The following is a 14,745-nucleotide window of genomic DNA, read 5'->3' as shown; positions in this document are numbered from 1 at the left end:
CTGTGCTCATTGCCCGGCACCATGGAGGTCCATTGTCATTTACCATAGAATACCAGAACTGGCAGGTCCACCACTGGCACATTGTGCTTTCACAAATGAGACGTGAAAGGGTCTGGAGAAGCCGTGGAGAACATCATGCTGCCTGTAAAATCGTTAGGCATGACCAGTTTGGTGGTGGGTCAATGATGGTCTGGGGAGGCATATCTAAAGACCTCTACAGGCTAAACAACGGCACCTTGATTGCCATTAGGTATTAGGATGAAATCCTTGGACCCATTGTCAGACCCTATGCTGGTGCAGTGGGTCCTGTGTTCCTCCTGGTGCACGACAATGTCCGGCCTCATGTGGTGAGAGTATGCAGGCAGTTCCTGAAGGATGAAGGAATTGATACCATTGACTGGCCCACACGCTCGCCTGACCTAAATCCAATAGAACCTCTGGGACATTATGTTCTGGTCGATCCAACGCCGCCAGGTTGCACCTCAGACTGTCCAGGAGCTTAGTGATGCCCTTGTCCAGATCTGGGTGGAGATCCCCCAGGACACCATCCGCCGTCTCATTAGAATTTCCAGACGTTGTCAGGCATGCATACAAGCGCGTGGGGGCCATACAAACTACGGAGTACGATTTGGAGTTGAGGCAATGAAATTTCAGCAAAATGGACTAGCCTGCCACATCATTTTTTCACTTTGATTTTCGGGGTGTCTTTGAATTCAGCCCTCTGTAGGTTGATAATTTTCATTTCCTTAAAACAATGTGGCATCCTTTTTTTCCTAACACATTATCTAGTCCATATCAGTAGAGATATCCAGCAGGATTTTTTCCCATTGAGATTGATGGGTTTTCTAAGTGTTCCTTTAATTTTTTGAGCAGTTTACTTAAACCCAATTACGGTTGTATGGCTGAAGGTCCAACATCTTAAAAATCAGTCTACTGATTTGCTCTCCCCTCAGGGCTTAACAGAACACCACCAAAACTGAACCAGCCACTGACTGAGACCACAATGTAGGAAACTGCAGCTGTCAGCAAGCTCAAAGTACTCTAGGCGCCTTTCTCCATCTAATAACGGCTTTCAATTTTTTTTCTTTTTCTCAGTAAAACATATTCCTTTAAATCTTTTTCAAGACTCTCTAAAGCTATAAACATCACATATGGCTGCCAAGAAAGCTTAATTAAATTAACAGGAATAATACGCCTTCAGAATTGAGTGATAAAGAACTGCACATTGGCCTAGGCATCTTGAAAGTGTTGGCAGAAGAATGAAGAAAGAATAAGTGATTTTACTTAATAAGTATGGGCTTCTAACGGGCTAATGTCTCATGAGGTGCCGGCTGTTGAAGAACACTGTTAGGATATGCGGTTTTCAGAATGAACGGAAGTATTTGTATATTTGTAGGAATTATTTTCTGGGAGACGCACCTCTATTGCTGTTAAGTGCTGATTCCAACAGGAGACAAATCATTACAAAAAAATAAATAATAATATTCAGTTGAAACTAATAAGCCCCACCATTCTGTTTGGGGCCTGGTGATGTATCACTAAAATCACAAGGTGGCAAAGCAAACAGGGCAGTTTATATTGAGGTAAATTAGGGTTAGCAGCATTGGGTGCAAGTCAGGAACTTATCACGTAGTTAGCATTGGGATATCTTCACAATGTTCCATACTTGCAAAATTATCACCTCTGGTTGCATTTCTGCATTAAGGCCAGCTCCGGCAGATGTTGTGCAAAATAAGTAATAAACCTCCTTCAGTATTCAATATTAATATTAAAATGTTTACAATAGCCCTTAGCTTTGTCTTCTTAAACAGCGTTTTCCAATTTTCTATCTATTAAAATGAGGACCACCATCTGTTTATTTCCAGGGCATTGAAGAAAAAAAGGATAGTAGATCACTATCAGGAATGCATTAAAAACAAAATATTACTGCAATTAGAGTGTGGCTGAGAGGCATCTTTATCTTTACACACCATCAAGAGAGCCACCTCACGGCACTAAATTTTAAAGGTCTTCAAGCTAGTCCTTACACTTAAAAAAATGTCAGCAGTATGATGCCCCATACACAGGAAACACAGAAAAATAAATCTCTTAAAGCCATACACTGTCTTTGTGACTTTTTACTGGTTGTTGTGCTGAATAAAGAGTCAACATGGAGGGAAGGAATAAAGGGCCAGAAGAGGATATATGTTTAAAAAAAGAAAACACAAGATCATAACTTATGGATAACATGAATGTAATTATCATAGCCAAAACATTCTTTAACCAGAAATGTGAAAAAGAAAAAGGCAAGCAAACTGAATTAAGAGATCTGCAGTCTTGGATAATGACAAGACAGAAGGATGACCCTTTAATAATGTGGCGTAAGTGACATGAGTGCCTCCAGTCCATAACCAAGGCAACAAAACAACTAATGGCATCATCTGCAGGAAGAAACATGGTGCATACGACTGCACAAAATAATTTTAAGTCATTTAAATAGTTGTCAGTATAAACAACCACTAATATACTCTCCACCATTCAAAACCTCAGTGGAAGTAAAAAAAACAGCTATGAAATATAATTATAATTTCATAATAAACTGTGAATAAAATAACTGACAACAGTTTACAGTTTAGTGCTCAGTAGGAGTTTGTTATCTACCGTAGGCGCTCACATCAGACCATACAGGGACAGCTGAGAAAAGAAAGCCTTTGCTGGCTTCCCAGTAAAACCTACATATTTGGTTTCTTCTTGTCAAATGTTTCACCACCTGTTGTTTCTATTTATCTCTTTTTTGCTACTAAAAGATAGGTGTGAGGAATTAATGTTGGGATTCAAGCCATGTTATTTTTGTAAAATTTCAATGCATTTTTAGCATGGCTTAATGTTTTAATCGTTTTGATGTTCATATGTACTTCATTTGGTATTTACGACTACATTCTTTTCAGAAATAAACAAGGCTTACCACAGTCAGCCAAACTAAGAAAAACAAGGAAAGTTTAGAAACATTCTTACATACTTTTTGACTACAATTTTGGTTCGTGTTTCAGGTTTTGAAATTTGGCTTGGTTTCTTTTTATTTTGATTTCCTGACACTTACTGGTATTATGACTTGGGATTTTTGTTTTCACTCTCCATTTTCTGTTTGTGCTCTGACATTTTTTGGTAAAGAAACTGTACTCTTTAAAAGGGGTTGTACTGCTGCTTCATGGATTCAGTGTTGTGATCTCAAATCCAACATCCAGTCAATGTGCATGTGGAGAAAGCATGTTCTTCCCATCTGTGTGTGGGATTTCTATGTGTAGATAGATAGATAGATAGATAGATAGATAGATAGATAGATAGATAGATAGATAGATAGATAGATAGATAGATAGATAGATAGATAGATAGATAGATAGATAGATAGATAGATAGATAGATAGACAGACAGACAGACAGACAGACAGTTTTGGTACCTCATCCCCTAAGACACATGTGGCACAATTATAAGCCATCACTCCCAGGGCAGCTGCAATAATAACCACAGAAATGGGTGACTTGGCTGACCAATACTACTTCCCTACTGAACTTATGCTGATATAAGGGAAAAAACATAAATAACGATAAATTAAAAAATATGAGTATGTGGCACTGTCACATAAATGCTATCTGATTTGCTTTTTTCTCTTCACTGTCTTTGCTTATCTGGAATAGTGTGTTTGGAAACTCTGGGGGGGAAAAAAGAACAAGGAAAATGGACTAATATTATCCCAAGTGTCTGAAAACTGCATGGACTTTGGGGTTCTGTCCAATGTTCCCTCTAAGGAGTAGCATATAGTGAGCAAAAAACATTGTTTATGAGCGACATTTTGTTTAAGCCAAAAATTTATGAGCACCAACTCCGACGGTCGGAGTGAGCGATCGTGCGATAAGTACGAGCGACGCCGTCGGAATGAGCGATCGTGCGGGAAGTATGAGCGACGCTCTGAATTCATGTGAGCGATTGCTCACGCGCTCAGCTTAGAGGGAACATTGGTTCTGTCTATTGTGAAGGTTTTCTTTCTTTTAAGTTATTCGCATACTGTATTTGTTGAGGTGTGGGGGAGGGAGCTGTGGTCACGAGTTTGGTTGTTGCCATTTATGCTTGTATAGTTTTTTATAAGATTGATTTAGTACAGTTATTTTCACCTTCTCTGTTTCTCTCGGTCATTTTGTTGATATCGTGCAAGTTATATTATTTAAACCAATCAATATCGCAGGAAGTGGTCCAAGGGAGATTTGAGGTTGACCTGCTATCCAACTCACATAGACCTGACATATAGAAAAATCAGCCGGGAAGGGTCAAAGAGTTGTAAGTATATTAGAAGAGAGAAAAACAATATACTTGTAAGTCCAAATGACTATCTACAAACCCACACAAGATGTGACATGAAATATACTACTACCAATAAATAACACAAAGAAAAAAATAATAAATAAACAAAAGTCAGACAATAACAAATGGTTGTAGTCCTTTAAATGTCTCAGCAGAAACAAGGCCTAATATGTACAGTAAATGATGAATCATCAAATAAAAACAGCTTGAATGGCCTACCGGTACATGTCTTCAGGCACTACCCAAGCCCATTCCCACCACTGTATTCTTCTACCGTGATCGTGGACTTTGGGTTCACCATGATGCCCCAAACAATTAGATGGTCATCAAGATTAAGTCTCAGCTCTCCTGGTCTTCTTCCTTTCAAATGATGCTCTCTCCTTTTCTTGTTTCATTCTTCCTTTTCAAAGAGAGCTTCCCAGGTAAGCTGCACCCATGAACATTTTCATTGGTCCCTTTTCAGACTCTTTACCCTACAACTCCGCTTTTACATCACAAGCAAGTCCATGAATTCTCACCTATTCATAAAAAGATAACTTTACAGAAACAGAGTGAAGATAAGAAGCAGACACTTCCGACTTTTTACAGGTAAGCCCCCCTGGGACTGACTGGTGGCACCCCATTTTGGGCTGGTTTCAGTTTTGCGATGGTAGGATAGGCGTTGGTCCCTGCAACCACACGATTATTTCCATTAAATGATTTTTTGATCAGAAATAAACCATTTACTTAGCCAGTATACCGACTCCAGGTGAGCTGGTAAATATTTTAATGCAGAGGACTGAGAGATACACCTCATACTGTATTCAAAAGGCAAGCTAAGGTCTGAACAAAAAGTCAATCGTGCCTTTCAAACAAACTGGAAATGTAATCAAAAACAAGAGCAAGAGGAAAAAAAACAACAGGCAGTCAAAAGGAACAAAAGGTTTTATAAGATTTGAGCGCAAGTACTATTAGGTAAAACTCAGGTAGTTGAGACATATTTGTCACGACCTTCAAACAGTTGCTCTGATGACGTCACAGGTACTGCACAGTCTGCAGAACTGCCATGAATTGAGAATGCTGTCACAAAGGACATGCCAAACACCCCGAAGCTGTGGTGCTACAGGACACAAAGACTAATGAGAAAACTGTGATCCTTGAGTTCTAAATTCACTACATAAATAAAAAGATTGCACAAATCCATCCAATAAAACCCATAAAAACATAATAAAAAAAATACACATCAATCACAACAGTCAGAATTTTCACTGATCTGCTCATCTGAATTCAAGGTGCATTTTGCTCCAACTCCTAAAAATGAATTGCACTTTATAAAACCGTCTTCGAACGGCTCACTTTTCTTTAAGTTTTTTTAAAAGATGGATATGTTTGATAATGAGCATCTTCATGTATAAAACACGCGTATGCTCGGAAATGTGTGTAAGCCATTTCTTATGCAAAAGTCAGGATTTTTAATATTAGCAAGGATAACGGCTTAAACTTATGGAACATTTTGACATCTGTAAGTCCTACACCGACTTTTTAGGTGTTGGCACTTCAGCAGTTCCAGACGGAAAGACAATAAACTGAACAGGAAACCTCAATTTCATTGCAAATTTTAATGAGGCGTCAGTCACATTCCGATTTTCTTGCACTAACTGTAAGACAATTGATTGACATTTTCTATCAATACAGCTGTCTTCAAGGTTGGTAACAATGCCTTGTTTATACACTTAATGTTAACTGCTTTAGTGTGTAGCCTTATGGCAAGCTGTCAGGGATTGCAATGCAAACAAAATGATCAACTAATCAAGCAGTGAACAGAAACTCTTTACTTAAAGAAACCTCGACTCCACAACAGGCTTCTCAGGAATAAGTAAAATGGGATCTTCACAAAGTCTAACTGCTCTTCGGTGTTAAATCAGACAAGTGTTCATGGGTCCTGCAATGTTTTTTAACTAATATGGGATATGGGAAAGATATGATGCATGTTGTAATGCGGTAAAAATTAAAATGGATGAAAAGTTAAGCAATTAACAAATTCACAACACCTAGTTGCGCAATCTAAAATCCAGACATTAAGTGTGACATGCTCTTTGACTCCAAATCATGTAGTGTAGTGTTGAAATGGTACAATATCAGCTTTTGGACCTCAGGACCAGTAACAAAATTAGTCCAAAGCAAATAACAGATCATTCCAAAATCTCTTGTCTTACACCAGCCTCCCTGGTGCACCGCACATTTATACCGAGGGCTGTCGATGCAATAAGAAGTCACGATTGCATTGGAAGCTTCTAGTTACGTTTTGTGAAATCGACAGAACGGACATTTTACCCCCATCTACTCTACCAAGTGTCAAAGGAGTGACGGTGGGGGCCAACAGCACTTTAAATTTGAGTGGAAACCTGACACACACTTCTGATAGCATAACTACAGAAATGCTAGTACCGTTCGCTTTTCAAGTTTGGATTTTTCGGTACTTGACCAGTCCCGGTGTACCACACAACCATAGCATAATGCAACGCTAGCCTTACGTGTTAAGCCGGGGCCCATCACACCATATATTCATGTTAGTATGCACTTTTATTTATTCCGGGCCAAAACAGAGTTGAATGTTAATATATGGTTGCAAGAAAAAAAAAAAAAAACATTTATGAAGATTTTGGAGCTACTCAAGTTTTTTCTCTAATTAAACATAAAAATACGGTCTGGTCTTCAACTGAATTACAAAAACAGACAAACACATTCTACCTAAACTAACAGCAACAAACAACTGAACTGCTTCTTGCCATTTAAGCATTCACAGTCCAGGTTAGAAAAAGAATATGAGCCTCCAGGCTATTGACATCTTGAAAAATCAACTGAAGTTATATGTTCTGATCAATGAGATGAGACTGGAGGTGTCCTACTAAATAAAAAAAGATACACAAAGTTTATATCACTGTGTCAGCTTATGGGCTCAAAAACCTGCATGTTCCCACCAGACTAGGAGGTGGTGCTGCCCTCTAACTCTTTCTCCTCTTTCCCTGCAGACCAGCCGACGAACCCTCAGCCTGAAGTCACTTCCACTCCTCCAGAGTCCACCTCCATCTGATGTCACTTCCAGTCCCAGAATTCCACCGACCCATTACATCACTTCCTGTCTACCTGCTATACATGCTACCCATGTTCTCTTCATCTTCAATACTATTTTGAGCTCACGTCTGTAAAGACACATCTACAATGACTCCCCCCCCCCCCCCCACCCCCACCAAGCATACGAGGGGGTGGATCCCCAAACCTTTCACTTTGTTCTTGTGTCCTCTTTTACAGTTGACTTAGTCTTTTCTCCTCATGAAAGTTAAACTCATACGAAATATCAGGGGACCTTAGAAGAACTGTGGAGTTTCCATAAGCTTGAAAAGGCTACAAAAGCACTTTCAGAGACCTTGGTGTTCAGCAATTTGCAATTAGCCAAATTACAAATGGAGGAAATTGATGCCTAGGAGTAGATGTCCTGTAACAATAATGGCATGACCATAGCTTGCTGAAGGAGGTGAAAAAGAACCCCAGGGCAACAGCAAGCAGCCTGCAGAAATGCCTTGATTGGTCTCTAGTCAGTTGTCTACCATAAGAAAATAATGAAGAAGAACAGTGCGTATGGGAGGACACCATGGAAGAAAACCACTGCTGTCCAAATGGAATATTACTGCATTTCCCAAATTTGCAAAACACCATCTCGTCAATGCACAGCAATTCTAGGACAGTGTTCTGTTAATGGAGGAGGCAAAAATTGAACTGTTTGACAGACATAGTTTAGAACCATTTGAAAAGATGAACTCTTTTGCCCTGCACACCAACATCTAATTTTTAATTAAATTCAACCTCAATAGAACTGTTAACAGTAAAATGTTGAACAATCTAAAGGTAGTTAAATGTTTTCATTTTAACTTCACATTCTACTATAATTCCAACTTTAAGGTATGTTCTTTAAATTCAGAAAAGGTAAATATAAGTTTTAAGGTAAGGAAAACAGAACTCTCAAGATAAGGAAGACAGAAATTTTGAGGTAAGGTAGTGATAGTCACTGATAATGGCGCCAGAATGTGGCGACATGCTGCATGTTGATTAGCACATGCAACTAAGAATTTCACTGTAACACATGACTATACTAACCTTATGAACCTCGTCCCAACCATGAAGTAAGATGGAGAGAGACCATCACGGCTTGGAGCGGCTATACTTCCTTAGGATCTGGACAGCCCGCTATACCAAGGACATGCCAATTTCAGACATTTTACAGGACTGTAGCTGCAGTCACCTTCAGCTTAATAGAAGATGGGGAATACAAGAGGACAACGATCCAAAACCCAGGAATAAATCAACAACAGAATGGCTTCAACAGAAGGAAAGTGATGTTCTGGGTGTTGAGTGCAGACCACAACCCAAACGAGATGCTGTGACATGAGCCGAGGACAGCCATTCACACGGGGAGCCCCAGAAATATCAGCAAACTGAAACTGCTTTGTAAGGAGCAATACTGTAAAATGAATCCTAATGTGGTGCAAATCCGATCTGCTGATAGACACAGTGTTTGGTGGAAGTTACAGGATTACTGCTAAAGGAGGTTCCTAACAGTTGCTAACTATACAAGGGTTCACTTCATTTGTATTGTTTTTTGTTTTCTGCCTGGAGAGTTGATATTTAAATGATGTGTTCAGTAACAAAAAAATTTCCTGCTGTTCATATTTTATTAGTTGAGCAAGTTTTATTAGTTGTGTTTGTCAATTACTGAGACTTAGCTGAAGATCAGATAACATTTATATCAGCAATTAATGCAGAAAACCAGGGAATTCCAAGTAGTTCATAAAAGTGTTCTTGCAGTTGCAATTTAAGACTGTGGGAACAACAGCCTCTGTCTATGGTGATACGGTGTTATGGACAGAAGGCACCGCAGGCACAAACCAAACACAGTCTAATGATGTGACTGAACAAAACGAAAATGACATTTAATAACAAATAAAATGAGAATGTGCTTCTCAAACAAGCAGCAGGCATCCCTTCTCTCAGGCATGGTATTTCTTTTTTGCCTTCGTTTATCGGCCCATTTTAAAAACTCCATAAACATTCATGATCTCCTAACAGTTTGCAGGAGTTTTCGTTTTAAATGCTAAAAAAAAATCACAACAATAAAAACTCAATAACTAAATTGTCACACCTTCATAGTACTTTATATCTGCTTTCTTAAAGCTCCCTGGTCTCCTTTGGTGTCCTCTATGTGTGACGCTCATGTCAGGCTCGTTTGTGTCAATGAGCAGGTAGTCTCCCGGACCCAGACGTGATCCTCAAACAAGAATACACGTTTAGCGACGATTCATTAAAACTTTTCTAGTGAATTGTGGCAAAATCTGCCACTGCAAAGGCTAAGTCCACAGGCCCTCTCCCTAAAACACCTGCCCCCAATTCCACCAGTCCGTGCATTAAACAGTTGGGACTTCAGAGAGAGAGACAAAGAAACTGAACACAAGACTTAACTCTGAGAGAAAATCAAAAGCTAAAATCACTTCATGTCAATCCAGGAGTACAAGGTAACCAAAGCTTAATGATTAATTTATATACAGGTGCTGGTCATAAAATTAGAATATCATGACAAAGTTGATTTATTTCAATAATTCCATTCAAAGAGTGAAACTTGTATATTAGATTCATTCATTACACACAGACTGATGTATTTCAAATGTTTATTTCTTTTAATGTTGATGATTATAACTGACAACTAATGAAAGTCCCAAATTCAGTATCTCGGAAAATTAGAATATCAATTAAGACCAATGCAAAAAAAGGATTTTTAGAAATGTTGGCCAACTGAAAGGTATGAACATGAACAGTATGAGCATGTACAGCACTCAATATTTAGTTGGGGCTCCTTTGGCCTGGATTACTGCAGCAATGCGGCGTGGCATGGAGTCTATCAGTCTGTGGCACTGCTCAGGTGTTATGAGAGCCCATGTTGCTCTAATAGTGGCCTTCAGCTCTTCTGAATTGTTGGGTCTGGCGTATTGCATCATCCTCTTCACAATACCCCATAGATTTTCAATGGGGTTAAGGTCAGGCGAGTTTGCTGGCCAATCGAGAACAAGGATACCATGGTCCTTAAACCAGGTACTGGTAGCTTTGTCACTGTGTGCAGGTGCCAGGTCCTGTTGGAAAATGAAATCTGCATCTCCATAAAGTTCGTCAGCAGCAGGAAGCATGAAGTGCTCTAAAACTTCCTGGTAGACGGCTGCGTTGACCTTGGACCTCAGAAAACACAATGGACCAACACCAGCAGATGACATGGCACCCCAAACCATCACTGACTGTGGAAACTTTACACTGGACCACACGCAACGTGGATTCTGTGCCTCTCCTCTCTTCCTCCAGACTCTGAGACCTTGATTTCCAAAGGAAATGCAAAATTTACTTTCATCAGAGAACATAACTTTGGACCACTCAGCAGCAGTCCAAAGGCGAGACGCTTCTGACGCTATCTCTTGTTCAAGAGTGGCTTGACACAAGGAATGCGACAGCTGAAACCCATGTCTTGCATACGTCTGTGTGTGGAGGTTCTTGAAGCACTGACTCCAGCTGCAGTCCACTCTTTGTGAATCTCCCCCACATTTTTGAATGGGTTTTGTTTCACAATCCTCTCCAGGGTGCGGTTATCCCTATTGCTTGTCCACTTTTTTCTACCACATCTTGTCCTTCCCTTCACCTCTCTATTAATGTGCTTGGACACAGAGCTCTGTGAACAGCCAGCCTCTTTAGCAATGACCTTTTGTGTCTTGCCCTCCTTGTGCAAGGTGTCAATGGTCGTCTTTTGGACAACTGTCAAGTCAGCAGTCTTCCCCATGATTGTGTAGCCTACAGAACTCGACTGAGAGACCATTTAAAGGCTTTTGAGTTAATCAGCTGATTAGAGTGTGGCACCAGGTGTCTTCAATATTGAACCTTTTCACAATATTCTAATTTTCTAAGATACTGAATTTGAGACTTTCATTAGTTGTCAGTTATAATCATCAACATTAAAAGAAACATTTGAAATACATCAGTCTGTGTGTAATGAATGAATCTAATATACAAGTTTCACTTTTTGAATGGAATTACTGAAATAAATCAACTTTGTCATGATATTCTAATTTTATGACCAGCACCTGTATTGTAATAAGCATAGTGCCAAAAAAGACAAACACATACACAGACCACTACACTACTTGACTTCATGCATTTGACCCATACTTCTGTTTGCTTCGATATCCTTCTGTCATTTTGACTGTTGCATTACTGCATAACAAGATGACATACCAATATTAAACAGATTGTGGATAAGCACTGTGGTCTATGGATACACTGCGTGTTGAAGTGCTTCGGCTATATTCTAGAACGATAAGTGTGCATTTCCAATTAGACAGTAATGTTAACTTCTGTTAGTTATGAGATGTGTAGTCAGAAGGTGGACGCTGTACAGCCTTCCACTAATGACGTTAGGCAGATTTGTTAAATCGGATGATTTCAGTACTGAAATCTGCATCTCATGTGGCCCTTCATCATCAGCTCTCTTAAAGGCAACTCATTTCACCTTCTTTTGATAAGGTGTGATACATCATTTACTTTGAATGCATATTTTACAATTTGCAATTTCACAAACAAAGCTGCCAATTCTTTCAGCCTTACATCGACTCCTCCACTATTGTCGTGGCTGAACAACACAGAGCACACATGGCACCTACGACAACGTATCGTTCACCTTAACCACTAGTCCATTGATGTCAAATGCCAAAGTATAATCTGATGTTACAGAAAGGTTTTTCCATTGCAAAAGTTTATTTTTATCATGTGCAATGTGCTACATGTGACAGATGTTTAATAGGGGTCTTTGTAGGACACATTGACTGTGGACAGTTCATTGTAATCAGAAGTTTGCTCTCTGTTGGACCAGGTTAACATGAGCACCATTACAATATACAGCGAAGAATCACCGACCTTACTTTGATTTAAGGTTGCCAGATCCTGCAAAAAATTTCCTGCCCATTGACAGTTGAAAACACACCTAATTGCATAATAACCCATTGAATTATATAGGGTTTCTGTAGACTATAATATACAATATTAAATCAACTAGCAGTTGACTAGCTTGGAGTATTAAGGGTGGCGTGACGTGGTGGTGTCAATCCCTTCTTGTTTTGACCATGACAAGTGAGAGTGACAGCACAGGCACCCTTTCAAATGGCTAAAAAAAAAATTGCAAACAGTCCAGTCAAATCAGTATTTTGCCCAGCACAATGCTTTCACAAATTGCCCAATTTGGCAGAAAAAAAAAACACAACTGGCAAACCTAGTTGGAATGGTTTAGAAATCTGACATGATCTGGTGAGCCATCTAATCGTTACCATCCAATTTCAAGCAAAACTCACTTGCTTTTGTTTGCAGATGTACAGCAAGACTAACGAGCAGGCGTCCAGTCTTGGGTTTGTTCCCGATTTGCGCTCAGTGTTGCATGGAGCGTAGCTGGGATATATAAAATTGCTACTTCACAAACACAATGAAACTCATAATAAAAATAAAAAAGCAGCATTTTTAGGAGAGAGGGGGTGAGAGCATGCGCTGCTGCACCCACCACACAATGAACCACCCGGATTGGGACCCGAGTGCAGCGGGTGACACCTCGGCACCACACTGGAACAGTGCGAGGTTTTTTTGTTGTTGTTTTTTACTGTGGCTGGAGTGCCAATTCCTGCCACCAGCCCCCACGTTTTCCCTCAAAGTTGGAGGACCTGCTTGCAGGGCTAGATGCAGATTAACGTCATACTCAGGTCGGAACAATTGCAGGTTAGAGACAGACTAAAAAAGGCAGATATGCAGTAAAATGTAAAGCCGATAATTTACTAGACCAATAGTGAAGCGCGTCCTCCTGAATTTGGCCAATAAGAGCGAGAGAGAGGCGGGACTTCCCTATTATCTACCGGGACAGTTACGCCGTACAGTCAAACGTAATTGGTGGCTCATTTTACTTCCTTGTAGATGAAACTTGTGCAGTTACTCCTATAAAATAACCACACGGGTCATAATAATGTGTGATTTGTTTAGCCCGTTTCAACAAAACAAATGCCTCTTTCCGTTTGGCTTGTTTACCCTCGCTTGATCTAGTATTTATCAGACTATGCAAGGAGGCTCAGAAAGTATCCAGGAAGCATAGCTGACATAAACGTTCTTGCTTTAATTAAGCTTCTTTTAAAATAATGCAAAATACCTCAAACATAACACTCAAACATAGACGAGCTCCTAACTCCATGCCCTTTGTGTCCCTAATGACAGGCATACAATCAGAAGCTCAAAACTTTAGGTACCTGGCAGTTGTGGCTTTCCTTACTTCCAACTAAAAACGTGTAGATCAAGTGATCAGACAGCAGGTAACTTACAGGATTTTCAGGAGACCAAAAACACAACAACAGAAAACGAACAATGTCGGGACGCAGACAGTACGAGTTAGACCCGCTGCGTAAACTGACGGATGCGTTCATTCACACGCCCTTCCATTCATTTCTGTACAAAAAGGTTGCCGGTTTGAAACGTCCCCGGTGACGTGGTTTGTTTTGGTAGGGAAGCGTGGGGGCGAAGACAATTCAAACCAAACAATTGGCAAAAGTATGGGCTCTCACCCGCTATCCCGCCTCCTTTCCCGTGCCCCTTCCTGCGCTGCAGAATGAAGTAGGGGTTCGCTCTCTCGCTCACCCACAGCGCGTTGGCCAGCAGGACCTCTTCGGGGACCAGCCACATCGCCTCGTCGACCCGCGCCTGGAACAGAGGCGGATCCCTGCGGAAATAGCAAGAGGCCTGGACGGAGTCGCGCTACTCCTCGGAGTGGCGTGTTCTCTTCCCTTCTGCTGTACTCTCCTCCTTCTGTCAGCGCATTACAGTGCAGCAATACGCACTCCCGGTCGACAGCTGACGAAAACGTGCATCCACGTCACGCTGCCTACATACAACAACAAAAAAAAAACCACACACTATAGTGTCCACACGCACGGCGGCTTTAACTGGCTCGTCCTCCGGTGTTGCTGTGACAGACCGCTACACCTCGGCTTCCGTTCTTCGTTCAGTCCAGTAACCTGATCGACGTGTGGCCAAAACGGCGCATTATAGAAAAGTGAAGTCGGAAAGGAGACGAGGCCAGGACTGGACTCACCGTTATGTCACCGTCATCTGTAAAAGCGACTCGCTTATGTGTGCTTCTTCCAAGTTAAGTTTATTCTGCAGGTGTCATGTTATTTTATTTATTAAAACTCGAGGAATCGCGCAGCGCAGTGTTTTCTCCTTCCAACGCGCATTCTGCGTGGCGCATTTGATCGATTGGCATCCCGACTCAACGCCAGTGTGTTAACTTTTGGGAGTGTTACCTGTGACAGGCGGAT

General features: G+C 40.7%; 1 protein-coding gene across 1 annotated transcript in view; it reads right to left on the bottom strand.

The window, feature by feature from the left end:
• The window catches only part of LOC114660160 (TBC1 domain family member 9B), an 81,751-nt gene extending 67,345 nt beyond the window's left edge, over positions 1 to 14,406 (bottom strand). The window contains exon 1 of the mRNA XM_051933757.1: positions 13,993 to 14,406. Within this exon, the coding sequence (XP_051789717.1) occupies positions 13,993 to 14,110 (118 nt within the window). The 5' untranslated portion in view covers positions 14,111 to 14,406. The remainder of the gene's footprint in view (positions 1 to 13,992) is intronic.
• Between the last annotated feature and the right edge of the window lie 339 nt (positions 14,407 to 14,745).

The sequence above is a fragment of the Erpetoichthys calabaricus genome, chromosome 11 (genome assembly GCF_900747795.2).
Source record: "Erpetoichthys calabaricus chromosome 11, fErpCal1.3, whole genome shotgun sequence".
Taxonomy (NCBI): domain Eukaryota; kingdom Metazoa; phylum Chordata; class Cladistia; order Polypteriformes; family Polypteridae; genus Erpetoichthys; species Erpetoichthys calabaricus.
Note: the sequence above shows the minus strand (reverse complement) of the source record. Positions and strands in the feature narration are given on the sequence as shown.